At 55.2% G+C, this 21,534-nt stretch overlaps 3 protein-coding genes and 1 long non-coding RNA gene across 13 annotated transcripts; 2 read left to right on the top strand and 2 right to left on the bottom strand.

Moving 5' to 3' along the window:
• Positions 1-18: 18 nt before the first annotated feature.
• On the bottom strand, positions 19-13,879 carry LOC139590431 (uncharacterized). 10 transcript variants are annotated; one of them, XM_071428048.1, is made up of 8 exons: positions 10,598-13,879; positions 8,912-9,125; positions 7,763-7,851; positions 7,234-7,354; positions 6,188-6,302; positions 5,304-5,419; positions 4,030-4,097; positions 1,180-1,537 (listed from the first exon to the last, which is right to left on the bottom strand). In XM_071428048.1, exons 3-8 carry the CDS (start codon positions 7,773-7,775, stop codon positions 1,272-1,274), a joined length of 699 nt encoding a protein of 232 aa, XP_071284149.1. In that variant the 5' UTR covers positions 7,776-7,851; positions 8,912-9,125; positions 10,598-13,879; the 3' UTR covers positions 1,180-1,271. The 10 variants fall into 10 exon arrangements, 7 of the variants coding, with proteins under 7 accessions (XP_071284150.1, XP_071284153.1, XP_071284149.1 ...); XR_011679339.1 differs by lacking the exons at positions 7,763-7,851; positions 8,912-9,125; positions 10,598-13,879 and adding an exon at positions 2,433-3,907 and having other exon boundaries at positions 1,180-2,351; positions 7,234-7,427; XM_071428049.1 differs by lacking the exons at positions 1,180-1,537; positions 7,763-7,851; positions 8,912-9,125; positions 10,598-13,879 and adding an exon at positions 19-1,164 and having other exon boundaries at positions 7,234-7,427.
• LOC139590433 (uncharacterized) lies at positions 1,047-5,307 on the top strand. The gene is made up of 3 exons (XR_011679342.1): positions 1,047-1,177; positions 4,002-4,121; positions 4,710-5,307. It is a non-coding gene; the product is annotated as an uncharacterized lncRNA (long non-coding RNA).
• On the top strand, positions 11,775-14,830 carry TBX10 (T-box transcription factor 10). Its single transcript, XM_071428381.1, has 8 exons — positions 11,775-11,918; positions 13,130-13,199; positions 13,407-13,590; positions 13,664-13,765; positions 13,832-14,003; positions 14,094-14,249; positions 14,317-14,384; positions 14,464-14,830. The coding sequence occupies exons 1-8, from the start codon at positions 11,775-11,777 to the stop codon at positions 14,828-14,830; spliced, it is 1,263 nt and encodes a 420-aa protein (XP_071284482.1).
• A 50-nt stretch (positions 14,831-14,880) lies between these two features.
• On the bottom strand, positions 14,881-20,322 carry TCIRG1 (T cell immune regulator 1, ATPase H+ transporting V0 subunit a3). Its single transcript, XM_071428045.1, has 20 exons — positions 20,278-20,322; positions 19,787-19,959; positions 19,455-19,533; positions 19,137-19,366; positions 18,955-19,049; positions 18,659-18,785; positions 18,498-18,580; positions 18,284-18,377; positions 18,001-18,213; positions 17,382-17,532; positions 17,166-17,305; positions 16,771-16,928; positions 16,603-16,693; positions 16,404-16,522; positions 16,014-16,227; positions 15,808-15,912; positions 15,630-15,734; positions 15,423-15,543; positions 15,165-15,336; positions 14,881-15,075 (listed from the first exon to the last, which is right to left on the bottom strand). The coding sequence occupies exons 2-20, from the start codon at positions 19,901-19,903 to the stop codon at positions 14,994-14,996; spliced, it is 2,496 nt and encodes an 831-aa protein (XP_071284146.1). The 5' UTR covers positions 19,904-19,959; positions 20,278-20,322; the 3' UTR covers positions 14,881-14,993.
• Positions 20,323-21,534: the final 1,212 nt, after the last annotated feature.

Raw genomic sequence — 21,534 nt, 5'->3', positions numbered from 1 at the left:
CTCTCCAACGCAAAAACCTCTGGGTTTAAAAAGCCAGTGAGAAGTGTTTATTCTTTATTTCCAGAGCACAGGATATTCTGAGTTAGAAAGAGCCCCGAGGATCGTCAAGTCATAGGTGACTGGCCCATGTGGGCATTAAACTTGGAATCCTGGCCTTCTCAGCACCCTGCTCCAAGCACCTGAGCCAATCTCAGGGTCACGAGAAAGGTCCTGCCTGGGATGGGAATGGCTGCTGCCAGCAAAGGAATTGCCACGCAAATCAGCAAATGTTCTGCTAATGCTGCTTTGTACACCAGCCTCTGGCTCTAGGGTAGAACTGGCTGGCATTTGACACAACAGCATGAAACTCTTTGTATTATCCTGATTTCCTGCCTTTTCCAGCATTTCCTAAATAGCTGTAAAGGTGCTGATGCCATGTGCCTTTCCAGAGAGAAACGAGCAAGTCCTGAGGGTTCCCTTGCTCCAAGGCCGAAGCTCTTCTGGAGAGTGTCAGGGCTGGTCCCGCCTGCAGAGGGGCCTTTCCTGCAGGTGAGTGCTCACAGCCCAAACTCACGGCGGGGGCTGAGCCCGGCGCTGCTTCTCCGGCCCGGAGCTGCACGGAGCCCTCGGGGACTCCTGCTCCCTGCCAGGAATGTTCCTCGCTGCTCCCTCCGTGTGTCCCGGCTGGCCGGGAACGCGGGGCGGGAGGAGGCCGAGCCCAGGGGGAACCAGCCCCTCCTGCCCTCGGTGCCTGCAGGGCAGGAGCTGTGCCTCAGTGTCCTGCCCGCGCAGGCAGCGTGCCAGGCACACCCGGGGCGGGCGCTGGGATGCCCGGGCAGCGCTGGGATGGGCACGGATCAAGGGCTGCCCGCAGCTCCTGGGCCAGGGGCTGCTCTGAACGGGGGCCTGGAGAGGCTGCAGCCCGGACAGAGCCCCCTGACATCCCAAAACCAGCCCAAGGAACAGCTGCTATTGCCTGGGAGTGCTGCACGCTGGCTTTGCAGAGGAGCTCAGACAGCGATTCCCGGTGCCACCTCCTGGAGCTCCCACACAGCCACCGGGTGTGTCCCAGCCACTCCAGTGCCTTCCCTTCCAGCCTGGGGACATCCTCCAGCAGCAGCAGCCTTAAAGCCAAGGGAATTCCCCTCGCAGAAATTCAATCCCAAGCAAGGCCCTCGGAGATGCCTTAAAACAAAAGGTTAGAGTTAGATGAAGTTTTGTTTGGATGAAGTTTGGAGTTTCTCGGGAGCCAGCTGGCACTGCAGAAGTGCTGGGAAGCTGGCACAGGTGGGTCACAGTGCAGGTGCCCTGCAGGCAGGGATGTGCATCCCTTTCCTCAGGGAAAAGAGCTCCTGGAGGCCGCTGCCGAGGCTCTGGAATGAGCTCAGCTCCTGCAGGGAGAGATGCCCTCCCCTGGGCACAGGGGCTGCCCCAGCAGGGCCGGGAGCGCGTCCGGCCCCGCCCTCGCTGCTGAGAGCATCAGCTGGAGCCGAGCCCAGGGGTGGAGCCCACGGAATTCCAGGGAACTCTGCAAGTGCCCCCGGGAACATGGGTGGGGCTGGGGGATGAATAAATAGCCAAGGGTTAAAAATAGCAAATGCTATCGAGTATCAGCCTGTCCTTGTCCTGATCCCACTGAGCTTCCCCGGAGCCTCTGCTGGTTCCTGGCACAGCAGGTGTCAGATAGGCAGCTCTGTGTGGGAATATCCATGCTGCATGAGGATACCCATGGATATCCATACTGCATGAGGCACTGGGAGGTTATTCCAGCAGAGAATTCAGGGCTATAGCTCTAATTCATCTAAACAGCAAAGATGAACCCCAAATCTGGGCACCACACAGGGAACAATCTTTGTGCTGCCCTGCCAGCCAAAGCGCCTGGGCTGGGAAATTTCAGCAGCCAAATGGATGGAATTCTCTAAATCCCAGCTTACCAGCATTTTGTCCTCTCTATATTACCTATTTTTAAAACCAAAACCCACACAGGTTTTCTCTATCTCATCCACTAAATGTTCATTCTGTCCCCTACAAATTATATCAGGTATTTCCTCAAAAATATTTTTACAGATTATTTCAAGTTTTACCCCCAAGCTCTTCCCTACATGTCTACCACTAGTTATCTCATTTTTACCTCAAAATACTAATTCTCCATCCTATAAAAAATATCAATTTCTACACCCAAAATTTTCATCACCTCTCTACAAGTGATGACTTCAGTTTACCTCATGATGATCATTCTCTTCCCTGGGGAATAGTCCACATTCCCCCACAAATATTCCCTGTCCCCTTCTGATTTCCTCACTTTTTACAAGAAAGCATTCTTTCTCTACTCTGGAGATTACCACAAGACTTACCCTAAAAATCTTCTCTACCTATTATCCCATTTCCACCTCAATATTTTCATTCTTTACCCTACAGCTGCTTTCAGTTTTCCCTCCCAATAATTTCCCTACCTGTCCATAATCGGTTACCTCAGTTTACCCCATCAAGTGCATCCTCTCTGCTACCAATCACCTCAGATTTTACCCCAAAATTTTCCCTACCTCTCCACCACTGGGTACCTCATTTTTACCTCAATATACTCATTTTCTACCATGGCAAATCCCTCAAGTTTTACCCCCGAATTTACCCACCTGTCCACTGCAATTTAACCTCAGAATGTTCCTGCTCTTTCCAAAAGATAATCTCACACTTTACCCCCTCAATTTTCCCTACCTGCCCAGTACTTATTACCACATTTTAACCTCAAAATATTAATTATTTCACCCACAGATTAGCTCACTTTTTATTACCAAAATGCCTATTTTGTCCCCTGTATACTAACTAGGTTTTAAAATCAAAACCACACAAGTTATGTCTGTCTTATCCCCAAATTCTGTCCCCTACATATCACATTAGTTTTCCTCAAAAACATTTCTTTTTACATATTAGCTCAGGGTTTGCCCCCCAAATTCCCCCTAGCTGGTCCACTCCTGATCACTTCATTTCTCCCTCAAGATGTTCATTCTCTGCCCTACAGATCTGCCCAAGTTTTACCCCCAAAATTTCCTTGCCTGCCTCTACTGACTGCCTTAGTTGATGTCAGTGTTCACTCTCTCCCTTGAGATTTACTCCAGTTTTACTCCCAAAATTTTCCTTACCTGTCCCCAATTTACTACCTCATTTTTACCTTAAAATATTTATTCTCAACCTTTAGATTATTTCTTTATTCCTCTACCTGTCCACTACTGATTCCCTCATTTTCCCTTCACTGTATTTTCTACCATGTAGCTTGTCTCATTATTTATCCCCAAATTCTCCATCTGTCTACTAGTGATGATCTCACTTTTACCTCAAAATGTTCACTCTCTGCCCTACAGATTATTTAATATTATTTTTGCCCCTCAAAATTTCCCCATCTGCCCACAACTGATTCCCTCATGTTACCTCAGTATGTTCATGCTCTCCCATAGAAATTATCTCAGATTTAGCACCCAAAATTTTTCCTACATGCTCAGTACTCGTCACCTCATTTTTTCCTCAGTGTGTTCCTTCTCTACTCCTGATATTGTGACAAGTTTTGTCTCCAAAATTTTCCTTACTTAAAAATGAGTACCTCATTTTTACTCCAATATATTCACTGTGTCCCCTACAGCTTACATCGAGTTTTACCCCCCAAATTTTCCTTCCTGTACAATATTGATTAGCTCTTTTCTACTCTGAAATTTGCATTCTCTCCCCTAAACATCACCTCAGCTTTTCCCTCAAAATGCCACCGGCTCCCCTTGACATCCCCTCACATTTTCTTACACAAACAGTTCTTGTATCCCCTCCCAACTGCCCCAGGTTTTCAGCTAAAAATGTCACCTCTGTCCCCTCTGAGTTATCTCAGGTTTTCCCAGTTAGGAGCTGCAAGGAATTCAGGCAGGGCAAAGGAGAGCAGGAAATTCTGTAAATTCAAAGCCACAAAGAGAAGATCTACCAGCAAAGGGGAAAGGTTTCAGAAAACATTTCTGCAATTGCTAATTAATAATTATTTCCAGTTCCCCAGTGAGAAGAACATGAGCTCACCACCATTAAGGCCTGGCAGTTCCCTGCAGCGAGGGCTCAGTGCACATCCACAGAGGCAATTCCAGCATCTGAAAGGAAGGAAGAAGAAAAAGGTCATTTCTTCTCTTTCCAAGTTATTTCAAGTTCTCAGACCCAAACCAAGCTTTGCCCTTGATTTTGGCTGGGTGACTCCTGAGCAGTGGGCACAGGTCCTGTCATTGATGCTGATGGGAGTGATGCTTTCTGGGGAAATCAGCTGATTTCCAAAGTTCACTGCCTGCCCCGTGCCTGATCTGCACAGGAGAAAACCTCTTGCATGAAGGGATTTTGCTCCATCTAATCCCATCTGCCCAGGCTGTTCCATGGGGATGTTGCCAGGCTGGGGCAGCACAGCAGACACAGCTCTCAGCTCTCTCTGCTCCAAACACAGCTCTGGGCTCTTGGCAAACTCCTCTGCTGTGAGGTTTTCTCCAGGAGAACTCAAGGAATGGCTCATGGCAGGTGGAGATTAAGCTATCACACAGGGAAGTGAAGGATAAATATTCCTGTAAGAGCCTTTGGGATCTGCTGGGCTGAACTGGGAAGGGGACATTCATTCCCTGCAGTGCCAATGCACAACAGCCTCCAGCACAAAGCACAGACTGTCAGGTGGGCTCTGAAAGCACCACCTGGACAAACCTCATTATTATTCTTCTTTGCAGGGACTTCTGCAATCCAGCCCTGCAGCTGAGAAGCCCAGAAGCTCTGGAGTCTGCCTGCTCTGGAACAAAAGGATCCTGCCAGGGGTGAGGCACATTGCCAGCAAACACTGCCAACAGGCACAGAGGCAGCACTGGAGCTCCTGTTGGGGCTGGGAAGGGCTGCCAGGAGGACACAGCCCCCAGGGGGTGGCAGTGGCAGTGGCAGCAGCAAATTGCCACGGTCTGAGGGCACAGCAGAGAGACAAAGGCCAGCAATGGCCACGGGAGCTGCAGGTTCAATTCTGCTCCTGCGCTGCCCCATCCCGGCAGGAAATCCCCAGGGGGGACAGAAACTCTCAGGGGCACAAAATGCAGCATCTGTGACCCTGATCCTGCCTGAGCTCAGCGTGGGGGGCCAACCCCCCCAAGGGAAGCACTGCCCTGCCCTGGATCAGTGCCAGGCCCTGCCCCAGCTCCCAGCAGCTGCTCCCGGGGCTGCCACCACATTCCCCACAAGGTGACAAAGGTGACAAAGGCCCCTTGGGACAGGGACAGCCTGGGACCAGGGCAGATCCCTCTGGGTCTGTGACACTCTGGGCACAGCTGGGGACTCACCCCACACCATGGGCAGGAGCAGGGACCCTCCAGTGCAGCTGGAGCCCGTTGGGTTTGGCTGCTCCAACTCCAAAGCTCTGGGCAAAGATGGGATCAGTTAAGTGGTTTTTCCTGTCCTGAAAGAGAGGAGAAAATGGAAATTAGGTCCACTCTGGAAGTCAAAGGCTCCTGGCTTTCCTACTTCTGTTCTGATTGCTCACTCCATAAAAAAGGAAAGGTGACACTGAATAAAAGTGCCCCTTGTCAACATTTTTTTTCCTACTTTTTTCATACATAAAAAGGATGCCCATTTTTTCTTATCACATTCTTTGCCTAATTTTAACAGAACCATTTTCATTCCAGGCCCCACTTGTGAGTTATTCAATCCTTTGCCATTGGACTTTGGACAAAGGAAGAGAAGGATCTGTTCCATGTGGGTGTCATCCAACAGGGAACAGCCCCTGTGCCAACCCCAGCCTGGGCTGAGCACGCTGCCTCACTGCCCCATTCTGCATCCTGGCTCCACTCCAGCCTGAGTTTTCCCCCATTTTCCATGTCTAGAGACAGGAAATTGTCCTGGTCAGGGTGTAAGACCTTCACCTGCACATTGGTCTGGGGGCTGTGACTGGATTCCAGCAGGGAATTCATGGTTCTACAGATAAAAACTATTCCAGGGAGCAGCACTGACAAGGTTGGGAGCTGCTGCTTCACCACACGGTGTCAGCAACAGAGAGAAAACACAAAATGTGTATCCAAAAACAGGGATAAAGTGAATTCTGCTGCTTTTAGTGGGACCAGGGCTAATTCTGCCCTGGAGTGACAAAGAACTTCTCCCTCAGAGCCCCAGAGACCCCTCAAAAAGCCCAAGTGCAGCAGGGAAGGAAGGAAAGGCACCTGTGCCTCACCTGCTGGGAGCAGCACAGGTCCTGCTGCTCCTGGGCACTGGGAACGTGTCTGGAGCCAAAAGCCCTTCCCAGGCTGGAGGGGTTTCCTAAAGCACCACCTCTGGGAAGCAAAGGGCTATGGAAGAGACAGGGAGTGGGAGTTTACAATAATAGTAACAATAACATCAATAACAATAACATAATAATAATAGTACTAAGGAAGAGCAGCTAAGGGAGCAACAATAATGCCAAGGGAGCAGGGAGGATGCTGAGCTTTAAATGAGGTTTGAGTGAGGCAGCATCTCCTGGGCTCTCTGAAGCACAGCTCCAGGTCTGGGATTCCAGGAGCAGTGCAAACTCCCACTGTCCAATCCCTGGATTTGCCTCCTTGGCCATGTTTGGCTCAAGTGCTCCAGTGCTGCTGCCTGGAGGGATTGGGAAAATGGGCATTAAACCCCTTCCCACAGGGCTGGTTCTGAGCTCTGGCTGGGGAAAGCATTGGGCACCTCTGGCATTTCAATGAAATCAGTTTCCATCATGGTGAAGAGACCCTGAATAAACCCAGGGCACATAAATAAACCCTTCTCCATAAGGACAGCCCCAGGGAATACACAGTCATTCCTATGCCTGGTCAAACAACCAGCAGCCAGTTTTTGGGGAGAGACTCCAGACTCTTGTCTCCTTCCCTCTCTGTAAAACACTTGCAGAGGCTCTGGAGTTCACACAAGCTTCTCAGGGTTTGGATATTTCATTTAAATTCCATTAATATATTAAGGAATTTGAAGTGTCCTAAAGGCAGCTCCACTCACACTTTCATTTTAAGCCCTCTACCACAGATGAATTGGGATGTTATTTTGTTGGAAACACCCCACCTCTGCTTCTTTAGAGAGCTCCATGTGGGAGATAAAATAAATGTGGACAAGAGTTTGGAATGCAGCTTCCAAGTCAAGTTCCCTGCTAGGAAATTACTCTAACTCTAGGAAGCTACTGTGACACAGATCAGAGGAACATCATGAAAAGAACCGCACAGCCCGCAGCAGGGAGAACAATCCCATTTCTGAGTTTACCTGGTCTCCAGGTGCTCTGCCCGAGCTCCCACCAGCCGTTCCCATTCCCGGACAATCCTGGACAGCACCACGGAAAGTACTGACAACGTCCATGAGGCCGAGGAGTCAGACGCGTTCATTGCTGCAGAATCGGAAAGCAAGAGTTTAGATGCGCTTTGCGGTGCTTTCCGAACCAAATTCGATCGCAGGAACATCCTCCCGGTCACCCGGACCCTGCCCCTTCCCCTTTCCCCACTCAGGGCCGGTGCCCGAGCGACCCAGGCCGGGGACGGCGCCTGCAGTGCCGGGCGCTCCCACACGGCGGCAGCACCGAGATACGGCCAGGATTGCCCCCCCCCCCCCCCCCCAGCCGACATGGCGGACTGCGCATGCGCACTGCTGTGAGACCAATTCAGCCCCGAGCCCCTGGGTGCAGTACCGCGCTCCGCCCGCAGAGGGCAGCACGAGCGCGCCGCCCGTCGCGCTGAGCCCCGGGCGGAGCCGCTGGAAAAGGGGAATTTTTGGGGCATCAAAGAGGGAAATACCGCACCAGGACAGATCATCAGGAAATTGCAAGGCTTCCTCTTAGTGCCCCTCCAATCATTCGTGCATGGAAGTCCACGATTTTCCCATTACCTGCTGGAAAAATGAAAATTTTCCTTCTTTTCTGAGTGTTCCCAGTCCAGGCTGAGCACTTGAGGAATAAATACCTGCTCTCTATGTCCCAGGAAGAACTTGTCTAGGTGAAAGCACTAGGAATAAGAGTCAGGCTTTGTCTCACCTCACTGTGCTCTAGATGTGACTCTTCATCTAGAGATAAAAAGATAAATTCAGGCTCTGTCTTGCCGCTCACCAGGGAGAGATCAACAGCTCCTAAAATCCTACTCTGTGACAGATAGAATAAATAAACATTGATTTTTCTCCTGGATAACATTAATCATGGCTTGACAGAGTTACACTAGAGAGTAAACCGAGGGTAGGCACCGCAGGCTCCTGCCAAATGGATCCAAACCTGGAAATCATCATTATTGGATAAACTTTGGCTGAAGGGCTGAGCCTCATCCCCAGAACCTGACATCCCGTTTCACATGTCGCACAAGCCATGTGTCTGGTCTCCTGGTGCTGTAATGAGGATTTAGAGCGGCTTTTCATCACCCACAAGGAGGTGCTGGAGGGAAGGGGACACCAGGCCGGTGCTGGAGCTGTCACAGATAATGAAAATCGAGCGGTTTGGGGGCTGAGTCCTCCCCGGGGGCAGCCCCCACCTGCCTGGATCTGGAAATCTGCCCTGTCAGAAAACTGACTCCAATGTTTTGATTAATCCAAGTTCAGCCTCGCTTTTTCTTACTCAATGAACCTTGGTGGTAGGATGGGAGACACAGAATGGAAATGAATTCAGTTAAAAAGCAGGGATCAGATTTCATCCCTGCTGAGAGGCTGGTGTGGAATATTCATCCCTGCCCTCCCGGGGTAAGGATCTCCATCGTGGCACCTGTTTTCCTACTCCAATTCCCTAAAATCCCAGTGCAGGGCAGTAGAGGACCTCCCAACAGGCTGTACTAGGATTCACCAGGATCAGCCCATCCAGCCTGGCCTCGGACACTTCCAGAGACCCAGGGGCAGCCACAGCTGCTCTGGGCACCCTGTGTCACCACCCTCCCAGGGAAGGATTTCTTCCCTATACCAAATACAAACATACCTGGAGGAAGATTTTGGCTCCTCTCTCCTCCCAGGCGCAGCTGGAGCAGGTTTTCATATGCTGTGACATCTCAGGTAGAATTAGAGTGATCAACATGCCCAAGGTAGCCCAGAAGAGGATATGCCATGTCCCAGTGAGACCCACACACGGTGACACAGAATCCTGGGATGGTTTGGGAATTGGTTACTCTGGAAGCAGCTCCTCGAGAGGAGACCTGTACTGATAAATAAATAAAGTTCAATCAGTTTCAGAAATTTAAATGGAAACTTGGGGATTGATTTCCTACTTCTATATACATATATAACATATTTGTCATTTTTATATTATTTTATATATTAAAATATATTAAAAACATATTAAAATAAACTTATAATAAAAATAAAATACATAAAAATAAAATAAACATATAAAAATAATTTCAATATATTCATTAATTTTAATATATAAAGAAAATGTTTATATATAATTTCTTAATATATATAAAGCATTTTTTCTTAGAAATACATAATTATATACCTACAATTTTATCTCTTGAAATATGTAACTAATCTATAGGCATCACAGGGAATTAAAAAGAACTGATGTAGGAAATCAAGATTCAGGAGTTGGGAGATGACCCAGGATTTGAAGAAGTGTTCCAACTGCAAACTGGGATAAAGGGAAAACCCTTCAGGAACTCTCCTGCTGCTGTAAATTGTTTTTACACTTCCTGGTGATGATTATAGTCTGAATTTAAGCCCTTGAGGCTCAAATTGACTCTTCAGCCCGTGCCTGGAGCATGCCTGCTCTGAATAAATCCTGCATTTCCCATGTGACTGTGTCACCCTGCCGCCCTTCACCATCAGGCAGCAAGTGGAGAAATCCATCCCATTTTTCCATAAAAAAATGTTTTAAATAGATCAGATGAGTCAAAGCCCCCAAACACATTGTTGTCTCCATTGGGGGAACCTGTGGTGACTCATTCAAAGCCTACAAAGAGAGAGGATGAGATGGGCTGAGATGACTCAAGTCCTGAAACCTGGGAGCAGGAATAATCAGAAAACTGCAGCTGGGGTGGAAAATCAGCCTTGCCTGTGTGGAAAGAGACACACTGGAGAGGAGAGGGTGCAGGAGGTATGGACAACATCAGGAGGTTTGGAAGCATCAAAGGAGCTGGGTGTGCCTGAATGCAGAACACAGAATTATGGAATCCTGGAATGGGCTGGGTTGGAAGGGATCCTAAAGCTGATTTTGTTCCACCCCTGCCATGAGTAGGGACACCTTCCACTCTCCCAGGCTGCTCCAAGCCCTGTCCAAGATGGCCTTGGACAGCTGTGCCAGGGCCAGAGAATTGTGGATGCCCTGTCCCTGGAAAGGATGAGATTTTGGAGGGAGGGAGGGAGATGTTCTTATTTAGAGACAAAAAATACAATAACAAATACAATAACACCATGCCTTAATTTTCCACATTAATTAATGTTGCATTAAATTGACAACAGACACCATTGAAGTGATTTCCAATCAATTTGGGTCAATTAAAATGAGACCAGCATTCCTGATTGCAAGTTCATCCATGTGCAGCTTCAAGGGAAAACCATTCCCCCTCCCCAATGCAATTTATGACTGTTTCCATCAAGTAAAAAATTGTCCCAAAACCACTTAAAGTCCTACCCTTTACTTAATGCCAGCTTGAGTCAAGATACTCACAGGTCCTTGAGCTGAAGTCCTCAAGCCCCATCGGTCTCACCAGAACCAGGAAGTTTTTCCTGTTCCATCCTCTAAAGTGGCTGGAAGATTTTAACTTTGACACCTTCCCCCCATGAGCAGTTGCCAAAGGGTCTCTGAAGCACCTGAAAAGAGAATGAGCCTTCCCCAGAGGTCTTGGGATCCATGCTGGGGTTTTAGGGCTGGGATCCCCACGGCACATTGGAATGGATGCCTGCAGAGACGGAGCGATGCCGCCCACGGGCACAGTGGTGTCAGCAGGAGTGAAGCAAAATCAAACTGGTTTGTTGGAGACTTGAGTTTGAAAGATTTTTTAAATTCTTCTCTATTTCTACATTACCTTTTAATTATACATAATTATATTTGTATAACATATCCTTTATTCATTATACATGGGAGGGGAAAAAACATTAAGTAATGGACATATTAAAAGAAATTATTGCTTTATCTTAGCAATTATAAATTTTCTTTCATACTACACATTCCCTAGAGCAAATGGAACCTGGAATTGTTTGGATTGGAAGGGATCTTAAAGATCATCCAGTTCAATCCCCTGCCATGGGCATGGACACCTTTTACTACACCAGGGTGCTCCAAGCTCTGGCCAAGGCAGCCTTGGACACTTCCAGGGTATAACTTTACCTGCTAAAATTCTCTTCCTCTTTTCTCAATCAGGGCTTTAAAAATTAAAGAAAAAAATTAAAAATTAATAAATAAAATAAATAAAGAGCCAACTGCTGCTCAAGAGTTGCCCACTCTTACCTAACAGATACACGTGTTTCTGGTTCAGAAATGAGTATTGTCACTTGCTGCCTTCTCAGTTCCCTCTTGACCCCGCCGTGCCGGCTGTTCACCGCTCCCTGTGAAACAGGGTCAGTTCCTCTTCTCCCCTCACTGCACCCCAAGCAGCTTTCACTTCCCCATTCCAGCTGAGTCAGAGGCTCATTGCAAGGAGTCATCTGACTGTGTGCCAATGCTCTTCTCCTGCTCCATCCTGGTGGCCACCACAACCTCCGCAGCTCTGTCCAGCCTGTCCAGCTGTCTGGGGCAGTTATTACCCGTGAGAAAGATTCACTGCTTACCTTTTTTGAAGTTTTTTCTGGCTCCCATTTGCTCATTTGGGACCAAAAAAGTTCATTTTGAAAAGCCATTTTGTACCATGTGCTTCAACATGGGCTCAGGAGACCCACCTGCAGTCATCTTCACTAGCCAGAGAATCCTGGAATGGCTTGGACTGGAAAGGACCTTAAAGCTCATCCAGTTCCACCCCAGAGGTCCAGGAGCTGCGGATGAGCCCTGGCAGGTGTGATCCTGCCCAGAGCTGAGCCCCCTCCATCCTCCTGCCCGCTGTCAGCTCTGCCTCTCTCACACCTCCTCATCTGGCGCTCGATACCGGCCCCGCAGCCAAGCCCGGCTGACAGCGCGAGATGGATGGGGCTGAGCCGGCCCCGCGGGGCACGGACACGTCTGAGGGATGTGGGGGAACCTGGGGAGGTGGTGCCTCCACACTTCACATCAGTCCTGGCCCTGGTCCCAAATGCAGGAGCTGCCCGGGCTGCCCCCTTGGCTGCCCCACAGGAACACGGGGTCCCCTCTGTGTTATGATGTTCAAGTGCTGAACCCAAGGCTGGACAGAAGGCTGAGCCCCACTTGGGAGAAAATGTCCAGCTCTGTGCAGAGCAGGGAGGGAGCTCAGGCCAGTGCTGCCATCACTGGAACACCAACAGGTACAGAAAGCCATCAGCACCCCCACAAGGACATCCCCTGGTCCTCCAGACCCAGAGCCTCAGCATCCCTCATCCCTCAAGAACACACTCCATGGTGTGCTATGAGACAGCGTCCATGGCCCCAGTGCAGTTTGGAGGGGAGTAGGGGGGCTCTGGAGCAACCCCTCTGCTTTTCCGGGTGTCTGCCCCATCCTGGTGTCCATCACCTCCCACAAAGAGCCCTCAGCCCCGCAGCGCCTGCTTGTCCCCATCCATCTCCTGCTGTCACTGCAACGAGGGGGTCCCAGCATCAGGGCAAAGACTGGACCCACCTTGAGGGGGTTATGGGGAGGGGGAAGCTCATTCCTCCCTCTGGAGCTGCAGAGGCTCTGCTGGAGCAGTGGATCTTTGCCAATACCTCAACACCTCACCACGATTTTCAATATCAGGTGGTGACGGCCACATACAGAGAGGGGCTTTGCCTGGGGGAGCCCCCACCTCCCCCCACTCAGATCTGTGATATGGAGGGACCAGAAGACCCCAAGAAAGACGTCCCTGCCCAGCCTGGGGCATCCCAAGCCCTGTTTGGGGACTGGGGCTGCTCCCAGCGGTGCCACCGCTCACATCCCGTCCATCATCACCGCGTCAAGGCGCGAAGGCAGGCTGGGCAAGGGGGCCGTGCTCCAGCCCCCAAGGACCACCTCGGCTCCAGCCCCCGCCTCTCCATCCCCGAGCTGGGGCATAAAACCCCCGGCAGGCTGCAGGGACACTGCAGAGCCAGCACTGCGCTGGGAGGGGGCTTTGGCAGCGTCCCACTGCCACCATGCCGGGGAACGGAGCCACGGACACCTCCTGCCCTGACACCACACCCATGGCAGGTAAAACCCACCCATGACAACACCTTCTGCACCCAGTGGTGGGGTCCTGTGGTGGTTTGGGGTGTGGGGGGATGAGGATAAAACCTCACTGTGGTAGGGGACAGGAGACCCTGATCCTGCCACCATCTCCATGGAGGGAGGGTGTGATGGGGTGGCCCCGCACGGGGTCTGCTCCCCCTGACCAACATCCCTTCAACCCTCTGCCAGCCTTCCTGGGGGGCCCAGCTGAGGGGTCTCCATGCACCTCCGTCCTCGGGTGGGCTGGCGAGGGGCCGGGGGCCAGTGGCAAGAACCGGCACGTGTGCCACGCTGTGGCACGGCTGGAGATGGGCAGCCTCTGGGAGGAGTTCAACCGCCTGGGCACCGAGATGATCGTCACCAAGGCAGGCAGGTGGGAACCGGAGTGGCCTGAGGGGCTGCAAAGGTGGGGGGAGCACCCCCTTCCCACCCCCCTCCCTGTGCAGGAGGATGTTCCCAACCTTTCAGGTGAAGCTTTCGGGGCTGGATCCGTTGGCTGACTACGTCCTGCTCATGGATTTCATCCCGCTGGATGACAAGAGATACAGGTGGGGACGGGGCAGTGGGGGCAGGGGACGAGATCTGGGGGTGCTGAGCCCCTCCCTGCCCTGCAGATACGCCTTCCACAGCTCATCGTGGCTGGCGGCGGGCCGGGCCGAGCCAGCGGCTCCTGGCCGCGTCCACTTCCACCCCGACTCCCCCGCCAAGGGTGCCCAGTGGATGCGGCAGATCGTGTCCTTCGACAAGCTCAAGCTGACCAACAACCTCCTGGACGACAACGGCCACGTGAGGACCCCGCTGCGGGCTGGGTGCTGGGGGAGACACAATGCATCCCTGCCTGGGGGGGTCCTGCCACCTCCTCTTTCCCACCCCTAGATCATCCTCAACTCCATGCACCGCTACCAGCCCCGCTTCCACGTCGTCTTTGTGGACCCGCGGCGTGACAGCGAGCGCTTCGCCCACCAGAACTTCAAGTCCTTCAGCTTCCCCGAGACCCAGTTCATGGCAGTGACAGCCTACCAGAACCACCGGGTGAGCACCAGCCAGACAGAAACTGGGGCCCCTCCCAGGGATTCCCTGACCCCGCTCTCCTCCGCAGATCACCCAGCTGAAGATTGCCAGCAACCCCTTTGCCAAGGGATTTCGGGACGGCGACCCCGAGCCATGGTAAGGCACTCCTGGACGTTGTCCCCCCACCATGGTGAGGATGTCACCTCCCTGAGCCCCCACCCCACGTCTCTTGCAGGTGTGGGGTGCCGGCAGGGTCCCTGCTGGGGGCCATGCCCCGCGCCCGGGCCGCCCCGCTGCCCCCCCGCCCCGAGAAGCAGGAGAAAGGTAGGGGGGCTGCAGGGGGGGCCGAGCCCCTGCTGCTGCCTCTCCCCCCTGCAGGGGCTCCACGCAGCCATGGGGCTCTGGCTGCTGCCCCGCAACAGCCAGCAGCACCCCCCAGTTTCCCCGAGCTCCCTGCACCCACCTTCCAGCCCCTCACCTGCCCCTCTGGTGTCTATGTGGGAGCCAAACCCCGCACCCTGCCCTACCCCCTGCCCGCCTTCCCCCAGCTCAGCACCTACGGCCCCACCACAGCCCCCACCTTTGGCTACGGCCAGCAGTGACGGGGGCACCCCCAAGCACCCCCTACCCAAGCAATGGCAACGCAGAGCTGGGGGGAGGCACAGGGATGGCTTTATTCACCACCAAGGAGGCTCCAGGGGTCCATGGGGGGGGCAATTTGGGGCACAGCCGATGTTCCAAGCCCCTGGAATCCCCTTGGCACAGCTATTCCCAGGTGTCCGGGGCGAAGGCGAAGGGGCACAGCTTGTAGCCGGCACCCACGTAGAACTTATTCTGGAACTCCACCCTGGCAAGGAGAGGGGGTTGAGGAGTGCTCTGGGGGGTCTGTCACCCCCCCCAGACCCACCCAGGAACCTGTCAGCTTTGGGGGCTCACCAATGCAGGCGCAGGGCGTGGAGGAAGGCAGAGAGCCCCTCCATCACCAGCAGGATGGCCACGGTCAGCACAGCGAAGGCGGCAAAGACGGGCACCAGCACCACACCGCCCACGTAGCTCAGCCCCACGAAGCCATTCCGCATCACCATGGTCCACAGGACCTCCGAGAGCTCTGGGAAAGGGAGGGACAAGAGCAGGAGCAGGGAGTGAGGGTCTGCCTGGCTCTGAGTGGGACAGGGGGGTACCAAGGGGACTCACGGGCGTGTGCCAGGCTGAGCGCCCAGAGCCGCAGGTAGGACGCGGTGTTGGAGACACAGCCCAGGCAGTACTCGATGGTGTGGATCGCCTGATGCATGAAGATTTCGGCGAAGTCCAAGTGCTGCAGGGAGGGAGGGGACATGGGACATCAGCTGGGGGCACAGACACCCTCATCCCACCACCAAAGCCTGCCTGGATGCTCCTCACCTTGGCATCACGGCTGTGCCCTCCACTCTCCACATCCTCCGTGGTGGCGTTGACAGAGTTCCCAGCCTCCTGCCCCTCCAGCAGCGGCTCCTGCTCCCCCAGCGGCTGCACCGGGACAGCACCCACAGTGAGACCTCCTTGTGATCCCCAGGGAGCCCCCCACGGCCCCTGGCCTTACCGTCCTTGGGGCACCCTGCCGGCACCACTGGTACAGCGGCGTCCCCAGGAGCAGGATGGGCACCGACGCCAGCGCCAGCACCACCAGCACCACCTGCACTGGCACCTGGGGCACAAGGACAGCATTTTGGGGTCTACCCCCACTCCTGACCCCTGCTCTCCTAGTCAGGGTGGGGAGTAGGTGCCTGCCAGGGTGGTGGGTGGTACCTGCCCCGGGTAGAGCGGGAGGTTCTCGGCATTGGAGGTGAAGAGGAACATGTCAATGAAGTGGATGAGGATGCTGGGGGCCACCATGGAGTCAGCAGCACTGAACTTGATCCACTTGTAGAAGATGAGGAAGACCAGGTAGCCAAAAAGAGCCAGGAGGAAAATCATCTCTGGGAGGAACTCCAAGACCAGCCGGTGCCGCTGCTGGAAGTGCCTGGATGGGAGGACATTGGCCATGCTCAGCCTGTCCCTTCCCACCCACGCACATCCTTGGCACTCACCGAGGTACAGGGGTACAGGACCCCAGCTGCCCCCCCATCCCACCCAGGTGAGTCCAATCCCGGTCCCCTTGGCATGACCAGAGCCCGTGGGTGCAGCCCAGGGACTCACACGTGGTTGAAGACTCCCAGCACGACGCCAAAGCCCATGTGCACGATGCCCAGCACCACTGACATCTTCATCTTGAAGGAGTTGAGGAAGTTGAGGTGGTTGGTGGCCAAGCTCCAGATCTGTCACAAACAAGGTGGGTGAGACTCTGCACCACCCCATAGAGGGTCCCACCTCATTGTCATCCCCATGGGACACTCACTGGGTCGATCCCAAATGGATATGGCCCTTGGAAGACACCGGTGACATTAGGGTCCAGGGTGAGCGAGGGGTGGGTGGCGAGGTACGCAGCGCTGGGGGCAGAGCAAGGGGTGTCAGTGCCAGCAGGGAGATGGGGACCCAGGCAGGGGGCACGGGGGTGGGACCCCACCTCCAGGAGGAGTGGTTGGCCATGGTGGCCACGCTCCAGGCAGAGGGGAAGATGACAGTGGCTTTGCTGAAGCACTCGTTGTAGATGAAGCCGGTGTAGATAGAGAAGGCACCCATGAGCAAGATGAGGTAGCGCCCCTCAAAGAATGTCAGCCAGATCTAGGGGGGCAAACACGGCTCCCATGTCCCACACCACCTCCCCTGCCCCACACCACTCCCTTCCCATAGCACCACCCTGACCCGTACTGACCCTGTCCCGAGCCACCAGCCCCATCCTGTATCATCCAGCCCCATCCCACATCCCCAACCATGTCCCACACCTCCAACCCCGCTCCATGTCCCCACGCCTTCCCATGTCTGTAACTGTGTCCGTCCCACCCCTCTGCGTGTCCCCACCTCGTTGGTGCCCTGCCGCAGGCGGGGGCTGTCCTCGTACAGCACCATCCAGAGCGCAAAGAGGAACATGAGCAGCCCGTGCCCCACGTCCCCAAACATGATGGCGAAGATGAAGGGGAAGGTGATGATGGCGTAGGGTGCTGTGGGACACAGGGACTGCATTACACAAGGCGTCCCCTCTCAGCCCTGGGCTCGGGGGGTGCCAGGGGGCCGTACCGGGGTTCACCTCCTGGTAACTGGCCACCCCGTAGGCGTCCACGATGCTCTGGAAGCCGGCGGTGAACTTGTTGGTGCGGATGAGGGTGGGGGGGCTCTCTGAGGTGGGGACGCGCTGCACGAAGCACTCCACGCTGGAGCCGCTCTGGTACTGCAGGAACAGCACCCAGAACCTGATCCTGGCACCCCTGGCACACCCTTGCCTGGCACGTGGAGCCTGGCCTTGGCACCCACCCCACAACACCCCCTTTCCTGGCACCAGCCCCCAGCACCTGGAGCCTGTTCTTGGCACCCACCCCACAATCCCCCCCAGCCTGGCACATGCTCCACCATGATGAGGGGACATAGGGACACCAAGCAACCTCTGGCACAAAGACATGGAGACACTGAGCAACCCCACAAAAAGGACATGGAGACACAGAACAGCCCCTGGCAGGAGGACATGGGGACATCAACAAACCCTTGACATGAAAACATGGGACACCAAGAAACCCAGGCACAAGGACACAGGAACACAGAGCCACTGCTGACACAAGGACAACTGAGCAACCCCAGAACAAGAACATGTATACACTGAACAATCCTTGGTGCAAGGACATGGGGACACAGAGCCACTCACAGATCCCTGGCGCAGGGCATCCTGCACTTGGGTGAGGTCCCGCACGGGGCACCAGACCTCGGCAATGAGGCACTTCTTGGTGACATCGAAGCTGCACTGGTTGAGGACGAGGTAGATGGCCTTCATCTTCTGCACCTGCACGCGCCAGGTGGGCAGCACCTGTGCCACCTTGTCCAGCACCTCCGCCAGGTACTTCTCAGTCTCCTCCAGCGTCTGCGGGCACCTGTGTCAGGGATGGCAATCCAAGCGTGGCCCCCACATCCCCTCATGGCACCCAGCTCACCACGCTGAGCTCCTGGATCTGCCCATGCAGCCTGGTAATGGCCTCCGTCCTGCTGGCCTCACTCTCCGGGTACGCATACACCTGGCAGTGGAAGCTGGGACAGAGGGACATCACCATGTCAGGGGTGTCAGGGCTACCCAGCCCAGCCCCACAGCAGGGTCCAGAGTGGATGTTACTAAATAAACCCCCTTGCGGGGGATACATGGCCACTCACCAGTCCAAGATCTTGCGAATCTTCTGCCCAATCTGCTCGCCCCAGTAGGAGATGAGGAAGATGACCCAGGTGATGCTCTCGCCCTGGGGACAGCACAGTCGGTGTCACTCTGGTGTCCCAGCCCCCACAGCCATGCCAGCCCGCCCTGGGTGCTGCCTCACCGTGGCCGGGTCCTCCATTGGCTCGGGCATCTCTACGAAGGAGGCCACCAGGTACCCGCGGCAGGCGCGCCACAGCAGCCGCTCGAAGGCCGTCACTCGCCACGGGTGGATGACACCGGCCACAAAGCTGCAGAGACACAGCAGGAGTGCTGGGATAGGCAAACCGCCCCATGGCTGCACCGCTGCCCCAAAGGTCATCTCCAAGCCTTATCCCGCAGTTTCCCAGCTGCCCCATGGCCACACCTTTGCCCCAGAGCCCCTCTCCACCCCCCGCCCCGCACCCTTCCCCCTCTCACCTGATCTTGCGCTCGAGGTGTTGGTGCACGGAGGGGTCGAGGATGGGCTCACGCTCCGACAGCGCCGGTGGCCGCGGCGGGGAGCCCAGGGGGGCCTGCGGCGAGGTGGAGCAGAGGGATGAGCTTGGGGGAAACTGAGGCACGCGGCAGCACTCCAGGGGGGCGGGGACCCCCGGACCCACCGGCAGGCTGGTGAAGCGCTGTCCCTCGCGTAGGACGTGCAGGTACTGTCGCAGGTCCTGCAGGCGGCCGCACAGGGACGCGCGGTTGCGGCTGACCTCCCGCAGCTCCTGCGCCAGCTGCTCCGACTGCTCCTGCACCCGCAGCGCTTCCCGCGCCGCCGGCGCCCGCGGGCTCTCGGGACACGGCCCCGGCACCCGCCCCGCGGCGCGCAGCTCCTGCTGCAGGAAGGCTGGAGAACGGGGGGACACGGTCAGACTGAGGGGCCGAACCGGGCGTTCCCCTGAGAAGCCCCCCCAAAGTCAGCCCGGGGCACTCACTGAAGGTTTTCTCCATCTCCTCGCAGCGCCGCACCTCGCCCACGAAGCGCCGCTGGAAGGGGCTCACTTTGGGGTTCAGCTGCGGGGATACAGTCAAGGCATGGCCCCACACTGGATTGGGGGGTTCAGCACCCCGGGGGAACAGGTAGCCCAGGCACCAAATCCAGCCTGACCAACTTCCCTGTTCCCACGGCACCCTAGAACACCCACCCCAAACCCGAGCAGACCAAACCCCCTGTACACAGAGCACCCCTAACCCAGCGCACTCAGGCTCACCCAGCCGAACCCCCTGCACCCCAGACACCCCAAAACGCCCCCCAGCCCCTACTCACATCTCTGAACTCCAGCAGCCCGCGCTCCCCCAGCTCGCTGATGCAGCTGTAGGCAGAAGCCGACTGCAGGAAGAGCTGGGCCAAGCAAACCTCCTCGCTGCGGAACAGGGACCCCATGGCCTCCCCCGAGACGCCCGGTCCGGCCCGGGGTGCGGAGGCGTCAGGGCACACACCTGGGGACGGCACAGAACGGAACAGGAGGGAATGGGGTGGGATGAGAATGGGACACTGAGAGCTTCCTCAGGCGTGAGGGCGGGAAAGGGGGACAACAGGGCAGAGGTGGCCTCGCTGTCTCGGCGGCTGCGGCGACGGAACGGGGCTGTGACCGTGGGAAGCCGGCCCGCTCAGGCACACGCGGCTGCGCCCAGCACCCGGCTGGCAAAGTACTTTCGAAACCCTCCCTTCCCCTGCCCCATTCAGCTGCCTCTGAGTCAGGGCCAGCGCATTCCCCGCCCCGGGACCGCCCCGGGCCGGACCCTCTCCGGACCCACTCGGCCGTGCCCCCCCCGCGCCGAGCTCGGCCGGGATCCAGCACTTCCTCTTCCCCAGGAAGAGCCCGGCCCCGGGGAGGGACCGGCCGGCCTGGCCCCGCTGCCCCCCGGGAAACCCGTTCCCCGCGACATACCGCACCCCGCACCGCCTGGCCTGGGGAGCGGCCCCTCGGAGACAGGACCCTCGCAGCATCCCCCGAGGAGGACGGAAATGGGAAACATTTCCCAGAGCCGGGCGGAGCCGGAAAAGCGCCCGCGAGAATCAGCAGGACCCCCGCACCGGTGTGAGACCGGACTGTTAGTGAGTAATTACTCCAAACAATCCCCATTTGTGCAGGAGCCAGCGTGCTTTGCTGGGGCCAGATTGACATCCCTGGAGAGAAGAGGTTTGGGGTGCTACTGCCCAATCTGCATAACACAAAGGGGGTGAACTATCACTGCCTGCATCCTGCAAGGCGCAATCGGCCTTCTCGTCACGCTCTGGCCCTCCCTTGCACAACTGGCTCAGTTCTAATGCTTCCCCTCTGGAAGAAAGAAGGCTGAACTGCGCCGCCGTGAGAGGCAGCTGAAAAGGGATCACTGAGCATCAAAGATCCCCGAAGCACTCCCAGACTAATTTCTGAGGTCTTTCACCAGACCTGGGCATTCCCCCCGAGCCTGATCGCATTTTAACCCATCAGACTTTGTGTTTTGTGGGCTTCTTCCCCCACTGCTGACAGATCTAGACCATCACTTTGACCAAGGGACAACTATTGCAACAATCAAGTCACAAGATCTGCCAGGAGTGATTTGTTTTTACCCTTACCTTTCAGTTCTTTTTTTCTATTTTCCCTTAGACGTTTCTTTGAAGTAATAATTTTTTATGCTTTCATGTAGCTGTATTACTGTTGATAATAATGACCAAAACACCTACATACCTGCTTTCTGTTGCCACCCAACTGTTCTAAAATAAATCCTACACATACATACTTACCAATCATTAAGAGTCCTTTCACTCTAATCTGCCCCTGTGTTACTCTCACCTTTGAGGGACAAGTTCTAACAACTGGTAGCACTGGGATCGCCCTGCTGGGATCACCGAGACCCCCACACTGGTACCACTGTGAGACCACAGATTTGCCAGGCACCCCATGCTGGTACCCACACACCAGCATCACTGGGACACCCATCCAGTACCACCAGAGGCTCCCCCACTGGTGCCATCAGGACCCTCTCCTGGGATCACCCAGATCACAGGCATCACTGGGACCCTCATAC

This window comes from Agelaius tricolor, unplaced genomic scaffold (assembly GCF_023055355.1).
Source record: "Agelaius tricolor isolate 1412-34295 unplaced genomic scaffold, bAgeTri1.0.p SCAF_5, whole genome shotgun sequence".
In the NCBI taxonomy this organism is placed as follows: Eukaryota; Metazoa; Chordata; class Aves; order Passeriformes; family Icteridae; genus Agelaius; species Agelaius tricolor.
This window is presented reverse-complemented; position numbering and strand designations above follow the sequence as displayed.

Bases quoted from the DNA above. Each gene is read 5' to 3' on its own strand.
- LOC139590431 (XM_071428046.1), bottom strand. From the start codon at position 7,427: ATGTTCCTGCGATCGAATTTGGTTCGGAAAGCACCGCAAAGCGCATCT. The intron at 5,420-6,187 runs GTGAGGCACAGG...CCTCTCTTTCAG, and splicing joins ACCTGTGCTGCTCCCAGCAG to GACAGGAAAAACCACTTAAC. The intron at 4,098-5,303 runs GTGAGTCCCCAG...CCTTCCTTTCAG, and splicing joins GCTCCTGCCCATGGTGTGGG to ATGCTGGAATTGCCTCTGTG.
- TBX10 (XM_071428381.1), top strand. From the start codon at position 11,775: ATGTGCTTCAACATGGGCTCAGGAGACCCACCTGCAGTCATCTTCACT. The intron at 13,591-13,663 runs GTGGGAACCGGA...CTCCCTGTGCAG, and splicing joins ATCGTCACCAAGGCAGGCAG to GAGGATGTTCCCAACCTTTC. The intron at 14,004-14,093 runs GTGAGGACCCCG...TCCCACCCCTAG, and splicing joins TCCTGGACGACAACGGCCAC to ATCATCCTCAACTCCATGCA.
- TCIRG1 (XM_071428045.1), bottom strand. From the start codon at position 19,903: ATGGGGTCCCTGTTCCGCAGCGAGGAGGTTTGCTTGGCCCAGCTCTTC. The intron at 18,786-18,954 runs GTGAGAGGGGGA...GTGTCTCTGCAG, and splicing joins CACCTCGAGCGCAAGATCAG to CTTTGTGGCCGGTGTCATCC. The intron at 17,306-17,381 runs GTACGGCCCCCT...TGTGTCCCACAG, and splicing joins TTACCAGGAGGTGAACCCCG to CACCCTACGCCATCATCACC.